The following is a 22,629-nucleotide window of genomic DNA, read 5'->3' as shown; positions in this document are numbered from 1 at the left end:
GCAGATCGGCTGACCCCAGATCAAGTTGCTCGCTGTGGGGGCACTTGGCAGGGAGGGGTCAGGAGCGCCAAGGGACTCAAGAAGAGGGGGATCTGGGCTGCTCTGTGCAAAACTATTGCACAGAGCAGGTAAGGTTAACATTTTTTTTGTTAAAAATGACAGAGACTTTAGTATCATTTTAAAGGATAAGTTCACCTTTGGGAACATGTTGCCACTCCTGCAGTAGCACCCCTGATCTGAGCCCTCTCTAACAGCAGGCTGGGGGGGGGGGGGATCTTCACTGTCACTATTTGAAAACAGCAAGGCAGACACTTTATTCATTCACAGAGATCTGTGAATGAAGGAACTACAAGTACTGACACTAGTCCACCGATTCATCCTGTCCTTATGAAACTACAATGATGGCGACGAGGATTTGCATTTATACCTTTTTTTAAACAGTGAGTTCATCCTTTAAATAGTAAGCCATGCTTTTATTTATTAACTATAACAATTATGTCACTCTTACCCGCTCTGTGCAATGGCTTTGCACAGAACAGCACGAGCCTCCTTTTCTGGGGTCCCCCCGCCGGCGCTACAGGCCGGCTTCTTTGTCTAGTGCCCCCAGGGAAAGCCACTTTCCTTGGGGGCGTCCATGCATGCTCACTCACGAACCACCAGGTCTGCATCTATTGCCGTAGACTGGGCAACTCGTCTCTGCTCCCCCGGTCACAGAATTTGACAGCAGTGAGAGCTAATGGCTGCCACTGCTATCAATCTGCTTAATGAGGGAGGAGACAGCAGCGAGAGATGCTGCTCTCGTGCACATAGCTGGATTTCCTCATGCTCAGGTAAGAATAAGGGAGGCAGGGGGGCTCCTGCAAAACAGAACTTTTTTTTTTTTTTTTTTAACCTTAATGCATAAAATGAATAAGGTAAATAACCTTGAGGCTTTAGAATCACTTTAAACCCTATGACTAAAAGCTGATAGTTGTTAAAGGATAAGTTCACCTTTGGGAACATGTTACGTGTTCCACCTGTTTTTAGGGAGAAGTTCCCAGTACTAGCTGTCACTTAAATCAGAACAGCCACAGACGGCGGAATCATTAATGCATGTGAATGAACTACAAGCCCCGAAATCCTTTGCGGCTTTCGGCTTGTAGTTCATCGATTCTTCCTGTAAGATTGTATCTGCTTGCCTGTACAAGCACACAGATATTCTGACAGATCTGAATTAGGCCTGCATGGCATCAGCAATTATCTGATCACGGGTGCTACAAGCTCAAAAAAAATAAAAACAAAAACACACACACACACACACACACACACACACACACGTGTGCTCAGAAGTTTAAATACACTGGCAGAATGTATGATTTCTTGGTCCTTTTTCAGAGAATATGAATAATAACACAAAAACTTTTCTTTCACTCATGATTAGCGTTTGGCTGAAGCCATTTATTATCAATTGTGTTAACTCTTTTTAAATCATAAATCACAACAGAAACTACCCAAATTACCCTGATCAAAAGTTTACATACCCCAGTTCTTAATACAGTGTATTGCCCCCTTTAACATCAATGACAGCTTGAAGTCTTTTGTGGTATTTGTGGATGAGGCTCTTTATCTTCTCAAATGTTAAAGTTGCCCATTCCTCTTGGCACAAATCCTCCAGTTCCTGTAAATTCTTGGGCAGTCTTGAACTGCACGTTTGAGATCTCCCCAGAGTGGCTCAAAGAAACTGAGGTCAGGAGACTGAGAGGACCACTCCAGAACCTTCACTTTATTCTGCTGTAGCCAATGACAGGTCGACTCGGCCTTATGTTATGGATCATTGTCATGTTGGAGTGTCCAAGTACGTCCCATGCGCAGCTTCCTGGCTGATGAATGCAAATGTTCCTCCAGTATTTTTTTTGATAACATACTGCATTCATGCTACTATCAATTTTGACTAAATTTCCTGTGTTGTCTGGTGTATTGCAAGCAGGATACTTTGTGGCATTTGTGTAGTAATGGCTTTCTTCTGGTGACTCAACCATGCAGCCCATCTTTCTTCAAGTGCCTCCTTATTTTGCATCTTGAAACAGCCACACCACATTTTTTTTTAGAGAGTTCTGCATTTCCCCTGAAGTTATTTGTGGGTTTTTCTTTGCATCCCGAACCCCCTCACATTAGAGATATATATATATATATACACACACACACATACATACATATACACTGTCTTGTACAAACTTTGATTAAATAATCCCTGGTGATCCTCCTCCCTTGTTCTGGCACTGCCTATTGCAGGGTGAGAATTGACCGTTCTCGTCTCCTAATAGCTTTTCTGAGTACTCACCCTGTCACATGGTCCTACAATATAGAGTCCACAAATGGCATGCCTTGCAGCTATTGTAGACAGGAATTGGCTGCAAACAAACTGCAGGAGATTGCCAGCACTGAGATATGCAACACAGGATAAAAAAAAGAGGGGCAAGCTCTAGGTGGAATGATGCAGTGTGTACTGTCTGTATAACCACTGATGAATTAGCTAGACATCTAATATCTATATCAATCTCACAAGTGTGAGTACACCCCTTCCATTTTTGTAAATATTATATATTTTCATGTGACAACACTGAAGAAATTACACTTTCCTACAACGTAAAGTAGTGAGTGTACAGCTTGTATAACAGTTTAAATTAGCTGTCCCCTCAAAAATAACTCACACGGGCATGGATGTCTAAACCGCTGGCAACAAAAGGGAGTACAAAATTTCCAAATTGGGTCCAATTAGCCATTTTCCCTTCCCGATGTCATGTGACTCCTTAGTGTTACAAGGTCTCAGGTGTGAATGGGGAGCAGGTGTGTCAGATTTGTTGAGGAAAAGATGATCCGAACTCCGGTGATCGCTCTTAAAAAATGTAGTATTTATTAACAAGCCACAGTGACCAAAACGCAAATAAGAAAGGTTGACGCGTTTCAGCCTATAAGGCCTTAGTCATAACTAAATTTGTTGTTATCACTCTCTCTCATACTGGTCACTGGAAGTTCAACATGGGATCTCATAGCAAAGAACTCTCTGAGGATATGAAAAAAAAAAAAAGAATTGTTGCTCTACATAAAGATGGCATAGGCCAGTGATGGCGAACCTTGGCACCCCAGATGTTTTGGAGCATCATGGGAAATGTAGTTTCAAATCATCTGGGGTGCCAAGGTGTGCCATCACTGGCATAGGCTATAAGAAGATTGCCAAGACTCTAAAATGGAGCTGCAGCACAGTGGCCAAGACCATACAGTGGTTTAACAGGACAGGTTCCACTCAGAACAGGCCTCGCCATTGTCAACCAAAGAGGTTGAGCGCACGTAGTCAGAGTCATATCCAGAGGTTATCTTTGGGAAATAGACGTATGAATGCTTCTAGCATTGCTGCAGTGTTTGAATGGGTGGGTGGGGGGGGGGGGGGTCAGCCTGTCAGTGCTCAGACCTTATGCCGCACACTGCATCAAACTGGTCTGCATGGCTGTCGTACCAGAAGGAAGCCTCTTCTAAAGATGCACAAGAAAACAGTTTGCTGAAGACAAGCAGACTAAGGACATGGATTACTGGAACCATGTCCTGTGGTCTAATGAGACCAAGATAAACTTATTTGGTTCAGAGTGTGTAAAGCCTGTGGGGTGATAACCAGGTGAGGAGTACAAAGACAAGTGCCTACAGTCAAGCATGATGGTGGGGGCGTCATGGTCTGGGGCTGCATGAGTGCTGCTGGCACTGGGGAGCTACAGTTCATTGAGGGAACCATGAATGCCAATATGTACTGTGAGATACTCAAGCAGAGCATGATCCCCCTCCCTTCGGAGACTGGGCCACAGGTCAATTTTCCACCATAACGACCACAAACACGCCTTCAAGAGGACCGCTGCCTTGCTAAAGAAGCTCAGGGTAAAGGTGATGGACTGGCCAAGTATGTCTCCAGACCTAAACCCTATTGGACATCCTCAAAATGAAAGGCGGAGGAGCGCAAGATCTCTAACATCCACCAGCTTCGTGATGTCGTCATGGAGGAGGACTCCAGTGGCAACCTGTAAAGCTCTGGTGAACTCCATGCCATAGAGGGTTAAGGCAGTGCTGGAAAATAATGGTGGCCACACAAAATATTGGCACTTTGAGCCCAAATTTGGACATCTTCACTTAGGGGGTGTACTCAATTTTGTTGCCAGTGGTTTAGACATTAATGGCTGTGTGTTGAGTTATTTTGAGGGGACAGCAAATTTACACTGTTATACAAGCTGTACACTCACTACTTTGCTACAATGTAAAGTGTAATTTCTTCAGTGTTGTCACATGAAAAATGATAGAGTAAAATATTTACAAAAATGTGAGGGGTGTACTCACTTTTGTGAGATTGATCTAGCTTGATATATTGATATAGAGAGATAGACAGTACAAACTGCATTGTTCCACGTAGAGCTGCCCCTCGTTTTTTTTCTAAAAAAGTGAACTTATCCTTTAAAGCGGTAGTAAACCCGCAAATTTTAATTTATTTTTTATTTTTTTAAACCTGCAAAGCAAAAAGGCATAATGAGCTAGTATGCACCGCATACTAGCTCATTATGAAATACTTACCTTCGAACGAGGCCCCGACATCTGGCCCGATCCACGCCGAGGGAGCTGACATGTTCCCTCTGCGTTTCTTCCGGGTATCGCGGCTCCGGTGCTGTGAGTGGCCGGAGCCGCGATATCGTCACTCCCGCGCATGCGAGCGGGAGATTTCATTCCGGCCGGTCGGCCACTGCCGGATTTTCAGGCCGAGAATCCCTTTGTGCGCATGCGCCGCTGCAGTCAGCGGCGCATACCGAGGGGAATATCTATTTTTTTTACCTACAGGTAAGCCTCATTATAGGCTTTCCTGTAGGTAAAAGTAAAAAAATTGAGTTTACAACCACTTTAAGTACCTCCTGCAGTGTACTATGGTTTGTTCAATCCCCTGAAACTGTAATTTTGTTGACTGGTTGACTTATAGGAAGTATTAAAACACAGATTACAGATCTAATGAATCAGGTAATAAAACTATAATGCAGGAAGGGCTCGGAAAATCAAAAACTGATGTGCTAGCACTACTGACAGACTGTATCATGTATGTATTTTCTGACACATTACACTTTAAAGCAGAACTATAGTCCTAGATACTTATAGTACAAACAGTGCTATACCCGCAAGGTCTTTTAACAGCATCTTCTCCCTGGCTTCTTCTGGGTGCTGGTCTTCAACCATCTTAATTGGCCTGCACGGGACGCAACTCCCACACATGCAGTCATCCCAGCATAGACGCATATTGCCAGAATGTGCAGCTCAGTGAACATTTTAAAGAAAGAGACTGAGCAGGCAAGCAAGCTTATGTTATTTCCGAAAGAGACATTGCATGTCTTCTGCAATAAACATCCTGACTGCTTGCAACTGAAAAAAAATTAAGACTTTAATTCCACTTTTAACGTTTCCAGGAGGTGGATACAGCAGTAGGTTTCTTCTGCCACTTGTTTTGTTACTCCAGCACCAGCTAGAGGTTCTCCTATACTCGTAGAAGAGATTAGGCACACTCCCCCACTCAACAATGAAAATCTTCAGTATCTGAATGTAGTAGATCTAGCCAATGTCACATGAGTGGCAAGTACCTACAGCTAGGCACATACTGGCCATCAGTGTTGTATGTATTGCAACATTAGAGAGGAAAGGTTGGACGGGAGACAAAAAGTAAAAAAAAGTTATGTATGTAATACCAGATTATGCGTCATGTTCCCACAGGTTCACTCTGTTTCCTAGTTGCTGAGGTCTGTATCATTTTGGCAAAGAAGCTTTTGTTTTTTTAACGATTCAATCAAAAACTACCCTTACCAAAGCATCTATTGGATGGTAGCAATGTCACTCTGCTCTCCCCATACCTCTTGCTGAGCAGGGGGGGTATCTAACAATTCCTTTCCTGTATGGATATTGCCAAAGTGACAGTAAGCCTAAACTTTTTTTTGTGGCTCTGAATTTATTTGTTCTAACTGGGTCCTCAACATTTCTTTAAATTCTTTAATGTCTTTAATTGCCATATTTTTAAGCTGGCTACACATTATACAAATTTTCTTTTACAATACCCCTTTAGATTTACCAAAACCATATAATAATTTGGAGGTCAAACCTAAAACACTTTCAAAACTGTATGCAATCAAGCATACCCTTGCACTATAGTCGAACGCAAATCTAAAGGAAATTGTATAATGTGTAGCCAGCTGTAGATAGAAATGGACAGGATCAACAGGTATTTATCACCTTCCCTGTTCAGAGTAGTAATGCTATGCCAGCTGATCCTCAGCCTTCTGCATTACCATTCTCAATATGCATGCCCCAGTTTTCCCCTGAGAGGGAGCTGTGCTCTGCTCTGAACCCAAGTGATAAAGAACAAATCCCTAGCATCCCTTTGGACATATATGCTCCTCCATGCGGGCCACTGGGTTAGGCGGATTTTAGCTGTGCTATCTGATCAGTTGCTTAATCATACTCTATCAGACCAGCTTCTATAAAAGATTGCACAGCTGCAACATTCTGACACCAGAGCTCAGAACTTTGTCACATGCTGAAACTAATCTCTACCATACAGTGAGGTCTGGGGTACATGGACTGAATTATACGACCAGGGAAAAAAAAAAAAGCGAGATTACGGAAAGGATTGATGGACAGTTCTTGTTAAGGTTGTATTGTTAATACATTTAATGCTCAAATGCAATAAATAGCTCTAATGGGTTTACATACACGTTAACATGTATATGAATGACATAATCACTAGAAGTCAAACTATGGCTGGTTGACTCTAGATTCCAGTAAGAAGTACATTCAGTCTTCAGATTTTATTTCTTATTTCTAGTCCACCCGACAGTGATAGTAGAGCTTTTGGTGTATGCCAGAGGGTTAATCCATCAAACAAATTTGTTACAGTTGTCAGGGACTCCAGTGGAAAGATCTCTGAGCTTATGTTCTGCACATCTGCAACAACTTACACAAGGAAACCCTTTGGGGGGAATTTTATAAAGTAGATTTCTGCACAATAAGTCAATGCTCAAATAAACACCTTTGGGGTAGGGAGAAGTGGGATTCCAAGGTGAGAGAGTTGATAAACAAGGGCAGGAAAATCTCACTACTAGAGTTTGAGAAATAGAAGGCTCTCTGTCTTTTACAGTTTGTGCCTGGACAAAAACAAAAAAACAAACCCAACACACACACACACACACACACACACACACCTCTGTAAGACACATGCACGTTCTCCACATAAAATCTCTTTGAGCCTAGGTTCACACTGCTACGACGCGGCATAACACATGGGATTTGCGCAGGAAATGCACCATAATCCTGTGCAAATCATATGCGATATCTGTGTGGTGTGATCTGAGCCATTCATTTTGTTTGGCTCAAATGATACCGCTTTAAAGGGTGCAGGACCCCTTTTTTTTCCACACTGGACTGCGTTTAGCGAACGGTTATGGCATGGCGTCAGTTTAACATTGACACCCGAAGCAGATCGCATGAACGTCGTGCAATTTCAATGAGGTGTGGGACACAGGATTTGCAGCATTTTGTGCAACAAAGCTAAAAACACCTGTCAGCTGATTACAGCAAATTGGAAGATCGCTGGATTTCCAGCAGGTCAACAGATATTTAACTATACCTGTAATTTTAAAGGAGTTGTAAAGGCAGAAGGTTTCTTATCTTAATGCATTCTATGCATTAAGATAAAAAAAAACCTTCTGCGTGTAGCAGCCCCCTCAGCATCCCCCAGTTACCTACCTGAGCTCCTTCTCTCTCCAGAAATGTCCACAATACCCTCAGCCATCCAGTACACTCCTCCTGATTGGCTGAGGTAGAGCAGGGGCGCTACTGGCTCCCGTGGCTGCCAAAATCAGTCAAACAGTGGAGAGAGGGGGCGGGGCCAGGCATCCGTATCTGAACGGATACACAGAGCTCTGACTCAGCCTGGGTGACAACCTATAACAAGCTGCTGGCTGAGGGGCACTCAAAGGAGGAGGGACTAGGAGCAGCAAAGAGGGGTCCGACCAGAGGAGGATCTGGGCTGCTCTGTGCAAAACCAACTGCACAGGGGTAGTAAGTATAACATGTTTGTTAATTTAAAAAAAAAAAAAAATAAATAAATAAATGCGAGCCTTTACAATTACTTTGTCAGAACATTTGGGGTTAAAATAATTTATATTCATATATACTGTATATAGGCATTTCTATTATGTATATTTTTCACAGATGCTTTGAGCAAAACCAATGCCATCTTGTTTAAAGGAGCTCTTCTTTTTAGGAGGTGAAATTCATAGCTAATGAATAGACGTTTTCTGTCTTACAAGACTGTGTAAGTTTGTACCCTCGCCCAGGTTGCAAATTGATAAGGAGAGATGCCACAGATGGTGTATCGCTTAGGCCCCTTTCACACTAAGGTGCTTTGCAGGTGCTAAAGTACTAAAAATAGTACCTGCAAAGCGCCCTGAAAGAGCCGCTCAGTGCCTGAGGGCTTTCACACTAGAGTGGTGCGCTTGCAGGACGGTCAAAAAAAAGTCCTGCAAGCCGCATCTTTGGAGTGCTGTAGGAGCGGTAAATAAAGCACCCCTTCCCATAGAAAACAATGGGGCAGCACTCCAAACCCGCCTGCAAAGCGCCGCTGCAGCGGCGCTTTGCGGGAGGTTTTAACCCTTTTTCGGCCGCTAGCGGGAGTTAAAACTGCTCCGCTAGTGGCCGATCAGCGCCGCTAAAACAACGGTAAAGCGCTGCTAAATATAGCGGCGCTTTACCGTCAGCGCGCTAAGTGCCCCCCAGTGTGAAAGGGGCCTTAGAGAATCGTATTTCAAGTGAGCTTACAAACTTAACTAGTATTCCCAGAATTAAGCCACGGGACAAAAAAGGGGCTTATTCAAATACGACCAAATGAAATGTATTATAATATTACTCAAAAGTAATGTATTAACCTAAGGTATTATAGCCTTATTATATTAGAATACTTATTTACATACATTATTTAATATATATGACATTATTGCTTAATTTATGTTAAATTTTTTTTAATATGTTTACAGTGTATCTGTATTAGTCACGTATAAACCCGTTTACTACATATACGTTATTATAAGGTTGCAAATACGGTATCCTATTTAATGGGAATGTTCAAGAATAACTGTTATGCTATCGTTTGAATCATGAATTCACTTTCATGGCATTTACAAACCAACTAATGATGTGGGGTAAACATTCTCAGCCCATATATTTTAAAAAGCGCCAGGGTGTCTGGAGGATATTGACACTTGATTGTCAACCATTAGACAATTAATGGTATTTCAATAAGCCGAGGCCAGAAGGTCATGTCAAGCACATTAAAAGTAATTTCTTATAAAAACACTGCCCCTTAGCGATTGGAATTGGTAATTATTCAAAATGGCATTGGTCTTAGTTATCAATGTAAGTTTTCGGGTGGGATAAAAAGAAGAGACAGATAGCAGGATAGAGAGCTATGGGAAGAGCTGGAGGAGCTCTGAGGATGGCCGGACGGGTCTACAATGCCTTGCGAATGTATTCGGCCCCCTTGAACTTTTCAACCTTTTGCCACATTTCAGGCTTCAAAACATAAAGATATAAAATTTTAATTTTTTGTGAAAAATCACCAACAAGTGGGACACAATTGTGAAGTGGAACAAAATCTATTGGATATTTTAAACTTTTTTAGCAAATAAAAAACTGAAAAGTGGTGTGTGCAAAATTATTCGGCCCCTTTACTTTCAGTGCAGCAAACTCACTCCAGAAGTTCAGCGAGGATCTCTGAATGATCCAATGTTGTCCTAAATGACTGATGGTGATAAATAGAATCCACCTGTGTGTAATCAAGTCTCTGTATAAATGCACCTGCTCTGTGATAGTCTCAGGGTTCTGTTGAAAGCGCAGAGAGCATCATGAAGACCAAGGAACACACCAGACAGGTCCGTAATACTGTTGTGGAGAAGTTTAAAGCCGGATTTGGATACAAAAAGATTTCCCAAGCTTTAAACATCCCAAGGAGCACTGTGCAAGCGATCATTTTGAAATGGAAGGAGTATCAGACCACTGCAAATCTACCAAGACCTGGCCGTCCCTCTAAACTTTCAGCTCAGACAAGGAGAAGACTGATCAGAGATGCAGCCAAGAGGCCCATGATCACTCTGGATGAACTGCAGAGAACTACAGCTGAGGTGGGAGAGTCTGTCCATAGGACAACAATCAGTCGTACACTGCACAAATCTGGCCTTTATGGAAGAGTGGCAAGAAGAAAGCCATTTGTCAAAGATATCCATAAAAAGTCTCGTCTAAAGTACGCCACAAGCCACCTGGGAGACACACCAAACATGTGGAAGAAGGTGCTCTGGTCAGATGAAACCAAAATCAAACTTTTTGCCCACAATGCAAAATGACATGTTTGGCGTAAAAGCAACACAGCTCATCACCCTCAACACACCATCCCCACTGTCAAACATGGTGGTGGCAGCATCATGGTTTGGGCCTGCTTTTCTTCAGCAAGGACAGGGAAGATGGTTAAAATTGAGGGGAAGATGGATGCAGCCAAATACAGGTACATTCTGGATGAAAACCTGTTGGAGTCTGCAAAAGACCTGAAACTGGGACAGAGATTTATCTTCCAACAAGACAATGATCCCAAACATACAGCAAAATCTACAAAGGAATGGTTAACAAATAAACGTATCCAGGTGTTAGAATGGCCAAGTCAAAGTCCAGACCTGAATCCAATCGAAAATCTGTGGAAAGATGGTGAAAACTGCTGTTCACAAATGCTCTCCATCCAACCTCACTGAGCTTGAGCTGTTTTGCAAGGAAGAATGGGCAAGAATTTCAGTCTCTCGATGTGCAAAACTGATAGAGACATACCCCAAGTGACTTGCAGCTGTAATCGCAGCAAAAGGTGGCTCTACAAAGTATTAACGCAAGGGGACCGAATAATTTTGCACGCCCCACTTTTCATTTTTTTATTTAAAAAGTTTCAAAAATCCAATAGATTTCGTTCCACTTCACAATTGTGTCCCACTTGTTGGCGATTCTTCACAAAAAATAAAAATGTTATATATCTTTATGTTTTGCCACATTTCAGGCTTCAAAGGTTGAAAAGTTCAAGGGGGCCGAATACTTTCGCAAGGCACTGTATCTCTAAGGTGGAAAGAAGTCTCTTTTGGGATTTTGCTTCTCAAACAGAAAAGACATGGTAAAGTATTAATCTTTCCAATGTATACCTTTTTAGGTAATTGAAGTTTGGTTGAGCATATATGTTTGACTAATCCAATTCATTTGTTTTGGAGTGAAGGGAATTCTAACTGCAGTATGAATTTGTTTCGCTTCTAAAACAAGGAGATACATATATTGTTATATCTCATCACACTGACTTCAAAGTTTTAGCATTGGATTGGTTATAGTATGTGTTAAACCATTGATTCATTCTAAATCTAAAATATAAGCTTTGATCAAATTATCAACCTGTGCACAATATAAAACAATTTTTGTTTGTGAATTTAGGGTCAGTTCACACTGCCTCAGGCGTCTCGCATCCCACTTCAGTGGCGGCTTGCAAAATGACTTCTGTATAGAAGTCCAGGCAAGTCGCCTGAAGTCTCCCCAAAAGTAGCACAGGAACCTTTTTCTAAGTCGGAGCGACTTGTGTTGCTCCTATTAGAACGGTTCCATGGTACAAAATGGAGCACGACTTATACGCCTGACAAGTTGCCCCAGTGTGAACAGAGTCTTAAGAGTGTAAGGTTTGTTTCGAGAAGGAAACACTGTTTAAAAAGGTAAACAAGATTTACCTAAGTCTGTGAAGACACAAAGATATTTCACAAGTTACCAGGTCTAAAACGTACAAGTATCATTCTAGTATTGAAATGTGATATTTTGTAATAAGAGCTTAAAAGAGATTGTAAAGTGAATTTTAATTTTTTTTTTAAATAACAAACATGTTATACTTACCTCCACTGTGCAGCTCATTTTGCACAGTGGCCCAAACCTGCTCTTCTGGGGTCCCTCAGCGGCTGTCTCGGCTTCCTCCCGCAGGTGCTTCTCACGTTCATGCGAGCTCCCTCGCATGGTGAGAAGCACCTGCGGGCGCGCTCCTGTGATACAGCTGGCTGGAGGCGCAGGCACTGTGAGATGTTTTTTCACCTTCATGCATAGAATGCATGAAGGTGAAAAAATATTTACCTTTACAACCCCTTTAACTGTGATTATTATCTGAATCATCATTTATCTTTGATAAGTAGAAGTATATCCATTTATTTTTATTATCACAAAATATACCCGATATTTAATTTGCACTGTATTTTTAGTTATTATATCATTTTTAAGCAATATCATTTGTATCGTTTGTCTTCAAAATAGCACGGATAAACAAAACTTGAATTTCTTGTTGATATTTATGAATAATTTTAAATCTCCCAAATATAAGATTTGCATAATTCCATAAATTATGTACTATTATTACTTGTTATTGTGTTGCAATGTAGCTTTGAAAGGGGTATAAAGCTCTTTTAAAAGTAAAGCACATTTTCTCACTGCGTTTTTACCGTTCCGTTACATAAAAGTCACACTAACGTTATATCAATTTTAAATCAGCAGATTTTGAGGATTATATTTTGTGGTAAATATATATTGAGAGGTGTAAATTAAGTAAACATTGCACATTTGGAAAATTTACAGGAAAATAAAAATTTTCTAAATTTGTTACTTATTTTCTAATTTTTCTTTTAGTATTTATTCCCAACATAACTAAAATAATTAAATAAATAAAAAAACACTAGGTATAATACCTTAGGGACCGTAAATGCTAAAAGGGTATGAAGTACAGTACCAAGACATTGCCAAAAGGCAAAAATGTTCTGGGGCTCAAGGGGTATTGAGTAAAAAGGCCCTAGGGCTCAAATTATAAAAAGAGGAAGTAAACCTGCATCGTTAAATTGTATCTATAGGTAAGGCTTACCTATAGGTAATGCAAATAGTTACATAGCTATTTACATAGTAAGGTTGAATAAAGACACCAGTCCATCCAGTTCAACCTGAGTGAGTGTGGGTGCATATCTACAATTGTACCTATCCCTGTACATTGTATCTCATCAAGATACTCCTCTATTATATATTTAAAAAGGTACCCATATAGCACTGTCAATTTACGCAATGCTCCACACATACATCACACACTCACATCAGCCCCTACCCTCAAGGAGCCCACAATCCAAGGTCCCCAACTCACATTACATTCATATACTAGGGCCAATTTTGGACAGAAGCCAAGTAACCTACCAGCATGTCTGGAGTATGGGAGGAAACCGGAGTACCCGGAGGAAACCCACCCAGGCACAGGGAGAACATGCAAACTCCAGGCAGGTAGCATTGTGGTTGGGATTCGAACCAGTGTCCTTTTACTGCTAGATGAGAGTGCTACCCACTACACCACTATGCCGCCCACAAAATATCTTCTAAAAACGTGCACCGTTTAGGATATATTTACTGTACATGCAACCAGTGACATCACTGGCGCATGCGCTCTGAAGGAAAGGCCACCCGTTCCGTTCCTTCAGAGCCCTGTGCCGTGACTGGCGACTCTTGTGTGCATGCACAGGAATGACGTCATCGTGGCTTTGGCCAGTCAGAGCCGGAAACAAGACCAGTGAAAATGGAAGTGGCCCTCAGCGTCAACACTGCAATCGCTAGAAAGCTTTGTTTTCCGGTATCTTTCACATAATGTGCTAGTATGCGATGCATACTAGCACATGCTGCCTTTACATTGCAGGAAAAAAAAATAAAAAAAAAATAAATAAATAAAAAAAACACCACAACACACACACACACACACACACACACACACACCACATTCGCCCAGCAGTTTACAACCACTTTAAAAGATAGAGAACACGGGGAGCTGTGCATGTATTGCAAAGATGTACGGTCATATGTTTTATTTTTTTGGCCCCTTTATACATCAGATACCTTTATTTGACCTAAAAGTGGTTTTGTAAGAAGTATTACTTTGTTAACACTTTACAGAATTCCCCCCCAACCGATTATGTGACAATTTGGACACGGTCTCCTTTATAACCGTGACCACAAAAGCAGTTTGGTGTTACAGAGGGTCACTGCAACAGATATACACTGTATATAAACTGTGCACAGAAGGTGACATAACACACAATACAAAGGGTGTATTTGCAAGTGTAATAAAAATAATTGTTCTGTTACCTAAATTGGCTTTCGGGGACATACTTAGACAATCCACACTTGGACCAATCTCCTGATCGCCTGAAACAAAAAAGACACAAACATTACAAAACTGCATAATTGATGGATATATTTATAGAATATAAAAAAATAAATAAAAAAATGAGGTACTACCAGTAAGGGGAGGGGTTATATAGGGAGCTAAACTTCCTGTCTAGAGTGTGCCAGTGTCAATCTCCTAAAAGTTGCCTATATAACCCATACAGTAATTACTGTGGCTCTGTGTCCTATGATGTACAATAAAGAAATTAATCTTCCCCAAACTGTTAACAAACAGAAGTGCGCAATTGTCAAACATCTTTGTACACTATAACACAAACAGTACCCTTCACTGGAAACACCTGGATTCAATTATTTTTGGTGTAGTGTCCACATACATTTGGTCATGTAGTAAAATTGTTTAACCACTTTGAAATGTTAGCTGAAACTGATGCTCTTCAGACTGGTGTTCAAAAGCAAAAGAGTTGGATATGCACCGACTGAAATTTGGCCAATCCAGCAGCTTGGCTAAAGGGAAAAAAAAGTTAAGCGTTGAGGTCCGCCGTAAGCCGTGTTCTGTCAAAAGCTGTCCGGCCATCGGATAGTGTCTGCCCCGTACTGCGCAGGCGCAGCACTTGCGCAGTGCGGAGGAGAAGGAGACTCCGTAAGTCTCCGAAGAAGAACGGCGCCTGCACACCGAGTCCAGGTGCAAGCCCCACCATCCAAGTGGACATATGGTAGCACATAGTAACAGGGCCACTCGCGAGCTCGATTTGCTCGCCACGCTTCGCTCGCCACGCTTCGGGCATGGCCCCTCTTCACTCGGCTATTTTTTATTCTAACGCTATGTACACTTGGATGGTGGGGCTTGAACCTGGTTGCACTGCGCAGGCACCGTTCATCTTCAGAGTTTTTCGGAATCTCCTTGTCCTCCATACTGTGCAAGCGCAGTACAGGGTGGACACTATTCGACACATCACCGGATCAACATTCCTTTCCTTCAATGGTCCCCGTCCCTTGCTGGCATCTTCTTCTGGGTGATGTTCTTCAGCCATCTTTATTGGCTGGTGTAGGATGACAGCACTCTTGCACATGTGTTCGTCATCCTGGCACATATGGACAGTGCTCGAAAAGTTAGCCAAGCTGCAAATATACAGCTGAGTTTATATGCTAGAGAATGCTGTGAGTAGGCAGGTAGGTGTATTATTTGCAGAAGAGACATTGAGGGTGATTTACTAAAGGCAAATCCCCTTTGCACTACAAGTGCACTTGGAAATGCAGTGGCTGTAAACCAGAGGTGGACATGCAAAGAAGAAAAAAAAAAAAACAAACACACACACACACACACACACACACACACACACACACACACACACACACACACACACAATTTTAGCTTGCACGATTGGATTATAAAATCAGCAGAGCTTCCCCTCATTTCAGATCTACCCCGTAGATTAAGAGCGACTGCACTTCCAAGTGCACTTGTAGTGCAAAGTGGATTTGCCTTTCGAAAATAACCCCCATCGTATGTCTCTCCTGCAATAGAGTCTTTCTGCTCACGTTTGCAATAGCGGAGCCCTAGTTCCACTTTAAGGGTTAAACATCTGAATGATTAGGGCCAAGTGTTTTTTTTCCAATACAGGTTAACTTCAGGTCGGCAATCTGGTTTGTAGTGTAAATTTAAGGAAATTACCTTCTTCTCCAACCTGTTGAATACCAGAAAAGCAGCCCAGTTAGCCCCGTAATCATACCTTCTTTGCCATCAGTGGTGGTTTGTGGAAGACTCTGTAAAGCAGGTTCCGATGTCATGGGTGGCTGTGTCCAGTCTGAACTACTTGTGTTACTGACCTGCTGTTAGAAATTTAGAACTTGTAAGCCAAAGAGAAATACACTTTTTAGAAGTTAACAATTGCTTTAAACATCTACAAAATGTTGCTCAAACATTTTTGCTGCCCCAATGCAGTTTGTTGAAGGTAACTTAATGTGTGTTAATGTGCGTTTTTGTATTTTAGGAATAAAAATGCACTTGAAAATTGGTTTTCTTCTTCTGTACTGTTGTATTTTTTGATGCATTTTACCACATTCCAGTCCAGTTCCGTGCATGAAAAAAGTAGCACGTTATACTTTTTTTCTGGAACTGAAAAGCACTGGAACTCACTGCACTGGTGTGAACTATGCAATTGGAATCCATAGAACCTACTTTCTATATGTTTTTGATGCAGAAAAAAATAAAAAAAATTCATGTGGTGTGAATGGGCCCAACCCAGTACCCAACATTGCCCAATAGCTCCCTTCTTTATCAATACCTCTACGTGTGCAGCAAAGAAATCTTCCTCCTTCTGTTGCGGTGAGAGTGGGAGCGGTGGGACTCCACAGCCATCTATCCACAGCTGCAATTAATAGGAGAAAAAAAAAAACACAACAACATCAGCTTAGACTAAGGGCTAGAATATAACATAATATCTGCCCCCCTCGCTCTCTCTAAAAATCACCCTCTGTTAGTAGTTCCAAAATGTAGCCGTCAGGAAGAAAAGGTAAATGTATACTCACCTTACTCTCATCTTTTGCACTGTTGGCATGTCATCAGTCTTTCCAGGAAGATTATTGGGGAATGTAGAGTAGGTGAAGTCTTGTGAGAAAATCCTCCTGCTAGAGTGTCTTTTCACGAGTTTTCATTTGCTCATCCTCACTCAGGCATCGTGGATAAAAAACCGTTGCAGGGCAAGTGTGTGTGTAATATATAAACACTTTTTCCTTATAAAGCGATACATTTTGGAACTAGTAACATTAGGTAATTTTTAAATGGGCAGGGGGCCCCCCATCAGTACGAGTGGAGCCCGCATTTTATAGCCAAGTCCACTTTAAGGCGTCCATCAGTTTAGAATATGAGCCATGCCCAGCCATCCACCCCTTTCCAGGGATGCACATTCTGGCAAATACAGAACTCGGTGCAGGGTGATAGCGAGGCACTGCCAATCTTAGATTGTCAAAACTCCTTTACCAAAAACTAAAGCAAAAAAAGGTAGGACACAGGACAAAAAAAACAGCTGGCAGGTACTTCAGGGTTAAAAGATTTGGTTTACCATAGTGCTGTGATCAAAGACATGAATAGCAGTATATTAAGTTACACACAGCTAAATAATTCCAAAGAAGGACGTGCTCCTCCACTTTTCTCTAAAGTAGAATTGGTGACTCTAGACGTATCCTGTGTTAATAAAAATTAGTTACTTGTAAAAAATCAAGATTTTTCTCAGCTTTACAAAAAACAAAAACATAAAAATAAAAAAAAATCAAGTATTTTGGGCCTGACAGACCTGCGGTATGTCTGCTCAGACTGCGGCGGTGGGGAATTTAGTGCATGTGCAGGAAAGGCATGTTTCTAGGCCAGATCCAAAATACTTGTATGAGACACACACACACACACACACACACACACACACACACACACACACACACACACACATGAAATATCACAGTATGCATTGTCCCCTCACTGAAATACTGCCTCGTGGGATGTCCACGTCACATCAAAGCGTTTCAGATGATTGGCTGCTTTCACCAGCATTAAATATGGACGTAGCAGGAGGGCTTTCTCTTGGGGACATCAGCTAACCCACTTTCTACAATGTGTGAGGCAGAGCAGAGCTGGTTAGGGAATATGCGGGCAATGTGGTCCATGGGACAACACACATGCTGTGTGTTGGCATGGAATTGTGTAGAAAACGGAGGACTGCAAACTGACCATGCCAACACGGATCCACTTTGGTGCTTTTGTGGCCAGATTGCAATGGCAAGGAAGAAGGACTGTCAGGATAATCTTGTGAAATGAAGCAGACAATAACTTGAACAGGCCACAGTTAAGGCCCCATGTACACAGGACGCTGCTAAACGCACGTTCAGAGGCAGTTGGACGCTTTTCTCAACTGCCCCTGAACTCATTCAAGGTTATCCTATGTGACCATGTACACAGTCTCGTTTATTGCCACTTAGGCAGTTGCATTTAAAAGAGTTTCTTCGAAAGCAAAAGAAAAAAAAAAAAAAAAAAAATGGGTCAGACGCCAAAGTTTCCGATGCCAAACGCGCTGGAAACGCGGTAACCCACGTTACATTTAAAAAGGCATTTTTCATTTTTGCCCATAAAAATATATTTTTCTTAGAAACGCTTCTAAAATGCAAATGCGGCAAAACGGACGTTTAAAACATGGGTTACTATCTGTCAAGGTAAATCAATCATTCAGGAGCGGTTGTAAAAGCATCCCATGTACATGAAGCCTAATATGGAGCACAGGCACATTTATGAAACAAAAGCACACACACTTTAAGGGTATGTCCAAGCATTAACCAAGTTTACCCCCCCCCCCCCCAAACCTCCCTCTTTACCCTTACAGCATATCAAAGTATTATTTTCTTTTATTACACCTATTCATTTTTTAGGCGATGTAGTTCTGTCGACAGAAACTGAGTTATTGATGTTTTCCCCTACACAGTGTGTGCGCAGGCCCTTGAGAGTCCAGGGAGCAACATTGTTTTGCTGGGAAATAAAATATGTATGCATGCATGTGTAGAGGGACAGAAATGTATGGGAATTGGAGATGGGTGGGAAAGTGAAAAGGGGTGGGTGTAATACTGTAGTCCAGCAGACAAGCATTAACTTGCCATCTGCCCTGTGAACATAAACCATGGGGCCCTCCTGCATGAAATCACACACAGATATGGGATTTTGCTCCTACGGGTCTGTAGAGCTCCCGCTGTGATTGGGTCTGGCGGACCCGATGTCTCCAGGACCAGTCGATCATTCACAAGAGAGGCACAATGGTGGTATGCCCAAGTAGGCAAGGCAGATAGCTGTTCTGCTAGTAGGGGAGACTGAGAGCCTGTGTTTCTGCTCTGTCGTCTCACAGCCAAAGCACCCCCCCCCCCCCCCACACAGTTAGAAAGCACTCCCCAGGAGCACATTTAACCCTTCCCTGTCAGTGTCATTCGTATATTGACAGTGCATTTTTTTTATTCATTTTTTTTAAGCACTGATCAATGTATTGGTGTCACTGGTCCTAAAAAAAAAAAAAAAAAAAAAAAAAAAGTGTCACTTAGTTTCAGATTTGTCTGTGGCAGTTAAAGTAACGCAATCGTATAGCAAAAATTGGCCTGGTCATGAAGGGGAGGATAAACCTTTCGGAGCTGGAGTGATTAAAAAGCAAAACATGGGAAAATGTATTTAGGGGATAAACTGAATAGATTTCAATTGTGCCCGATAACACTAACATTCTATTGGTTTTTCATAGGACTTACATCAGTGCCATGTTTCCTTGTTGCTTGTGACGCGAGCGCTTTAATTTTCTCCCTGTACAGGTTTGCTGCTCGACTGTTGTATTTCGCGTTTGAGTCATTTGTGGTGCAGCCGTGTTGTCGAAAGAAGACAGTCTGCATGGAAAAAACAAAACAAAAAAACAGAAAAAGGTCAAAAACTTGCAAAATATTCCTGCACGGTGCAATTCTGGCGAAGGAGAACAAGAAACTCATGCAAAATACTTAAGAAAGCCTGTACAACATGGATTACAACACAGCATGCTGTAGAATGACAGACATGGCCTACCACCACTCAGAGCACAGATATTGCAGCTGCTGCTATTCATAGAATAATTCTATTCATAAATAGGCAGCCTATTCTTCAGAACCAGAACACTAAAATGCGACAGGCCTCATAACTGCAGTAATGTTTTTAGTCATCTACAAAGAAGATAAAAACATTTTTTTTTTTTTTTTAAATACAAAAATTTCCTTCCTTGAAGAGGGGGGGGACAAAAACCAACAGTATACAGCATGTTCAATAAGTGCAGAGAGAGCCAGATTTTTTTTCACTGCACTGCCAGCTCACCGCGCCAGCATGAAAGCATTCATTGATTTTAATGTGAAGCATTTTTCATGAGCTTTTCAGGTGCTTTTTTTTTTTTTTTTTTTTTTTAATGCCAAAGAGCTTGAAAAACTCCTCCGTGTGAAAGGGGTCTAAAGCTTCGTACACACGATCCGATTGTTGGCCAACCGAGCGTCTGATTTTTTTGTCCAAAGGGCGTGTGCCAGAAACTTGTCTTGCGTACAAATGGTACACAAGTGTCGACCAACAAAATACGAACGTAGCGACTTACTATGAGGAATTTCAGCTCTTGAGCGCCACCCTTTGGGCCCCTTCTGCTAATTTAGTGTTTGGCGAGCATCGATTCCAAGTATATGCGTTTGTACTTTCGACTTGTGTGACAGACTTGTGTACTGACGATACAAAAAAATAAATAAATAAATAAATACAATCAGACAACAGACCGTTGTCCACTGAAAATGTACTAGCCTACCATCCAACATGTGTTGGCTGTCAGAAGAAGCGTATCAAACAGTCAGATTTTAGGACAGTGTCAATAGACAATCCCCCGCCAACAATCACATCGTGTGTACGAGGCTTAAAGTGGATGTAAACCCGAAAGTTTTTTTTTTCGTCTGGCACAATATAGAGTATGTGATTTCAGATCAGCTGTGCCCAGTCTTGCCACAAAGAGTTAATCCAGCTCTGAGCAATCCTCATATCTTTTTTCAGTGAAACAAAACAGACAATTCTTCCCCCTTGCTGTGATTGACAGGCAATTTACATCTAGCCTAAGACATGCATTATTATTTTTTTTTTTTTTTTTAATTCCCACCCCCACTCCTTTTGTTCAGCTGCTCTGCAAGGATTGGCTGTTCCACACCTCATGTGGGGACTTTTCTGGATGTTAGGGATCATAGCAGAAGTTCAGTGTAAGAAATACACAGAAGAAAATGCATGTTGATAAGGGAGTGTAGAGGTGGGCGGGGAGTCTACTGACATCACGACTCCACCCACTGAGCCCTGGAAAAAACAGACCCACCCACAAAATCTGCAGTTTTTTGGGTCTCATAGCAGAGGGGAGCCATTTGACAGATAAGTATACATGCAGGAGGCATGTATATCCTTCTAGATAACCAATATTATAGTAGTTTAGAAAGGATGAGAGTGGGTTTACATCCACTTGTTTTTAAGTTTGCCAGCTTGTATTTGCACTTCAATAGCAGAGGGCTAATGAAAAGGGGGGATTTTTTTCTAATTTTTTTTAAGCTTACATTTCTGGCCTTGAAATCATCATTTCCCAACACATAAGGGTCCAAGCATTTATTTGCCAGAGACTTTCAAAGACAACATAAAGAGCCCTTTCACACCGAGGCAGTTTTCAGGCGTTTTAGCTCTAGAAATAGCGCCTGTAAAGTGTCTGAAAAACTGCCTCTCATGCCTCCCGAGTGCTTTCACACTGGGGCGGTGCGCTTGCAGGACGTTAGGAAAAGTCCTGCAAGCAGCCTCTTTGGGAATGCTGTATACAGTGCTCCCAAAACACCCCTGCCTGTTGGAATGCATGGGCAGCGCTTCCAAAGGGCTGCAACACAGGCGTTTTAAACCCCTTCTTGGAGGTTAAAAGTGCCCCGCTAGCGGCCAAAAAAGCGCCTGCAACAGCATCTTCGGGTGGTGGAGGAGTGGTGTATAAGCCCTGTGCTTTGGCAGTGGCGCTTTTAACCCTTTCTTTGACTGCTAGCAGGGGTTAAAAGCGCCCCACTAGGGGCCGCCAAAACTAGCAGCGCCTTACCACTAACACACCAGCTGACAGTGCAAAAGGGCTCCAAGTTTAGCATGACCAACTCAGGCGCTGGCAAGGCAGACATACAATGCCATTAACACAGACACCAGCTGCTGAAATGGACAGGCCATCAATTACAATGCCTGCCCCTCACCACATCCGGGTCATCACTAAAAAGCCCTCCGGCAGCTTAGAACTTCAACAGGCAGTACAGAAGAAGCTTGCCTGTCCCCCTACAACAGTAACCTGCCTTCCAAAAGGCACAGGGTCTGCGACTAATCTGAGGTCTGGTTTGCAAACACTGGGCTTATCTGAAAATGCATGAAATTATTCAGTCTGTCATGGTTAGTGTATACCAGGTTTTTGTACAGCAAATTGTAAGATTTAAAAAAAATATATAAATTGAGTCACTGCACACTTATTTTAGAACATAAACACTGTAATAACTATAATTTATATTGCTAATTGTCGACAATCCAATATAAGCTTACTATAAAAATCTCCTTTCATGGAAACTGCTGGTTGTCTCCTACAAATTCCTGGATTCACTGCATGCATTGCAAGGTCTTCTCTGCGCATTCTTTTGCTTTACTTTCTATTTCTAAGGACTACATATCCTGTAATTCCCTCTCTGAGAATCTCTGTACAGTAGGTTTTGTGAAATGTCTGACACAGCAGTGCAAATTCACAGGGCATGGTAAAGAGGTGTCACTGAATT

General features: G+C 42.0%; 1 protein-coding gene across 1 annotated transcript in view; it reads right to left on the bottom strand.

The window, feature by feature from the left end:
• The window catches only part of ARFGAP3 (ARF GTPase activating protein 3), a gene marked incomplete in the record, with an annotated part of 95,113 nt that overhangs the window by 48,011 nt on the left and 24,473 nt on the right, over positions 1-22,629 (bottom strand). The window contains 4 exon segments of the mRNA XM_077469016.1: positions 14,260-14,319; positions 16,032-16,131; positions 16,587-16,670; positions 19,570-19,701. Of these exon segments, the coding sequence (XP_077325142.1) occupies positions 14,260-14,319; positions 16,032-16,131; positions 16,587-16,670; positions 19,570-19,701 (376 nt within the window).

The sequence above is a fragment of the Lithobates pipiens genome, unplaced genomic scaffold (genome assembly GCF_037356315.1).
Source record: "Lithobates pipiens isolate NorthernLeopardFrog02 unplaced genomic scaffold, aLitPip1_a1.2 Scaffold_8, whole genome shotgun sequence".
NCBI classification, from domain to species: Eukaryota; Metazoa; Chordata; class Amphibia; order Anura; family Ranidae; genus Lithobates; species Lithobates pipiens.
The sequence above is the reverse complement of the archived record's forward strand: the minus strand, read 5'-3'. Positions and strand labels throughout refer to the sequence as shown.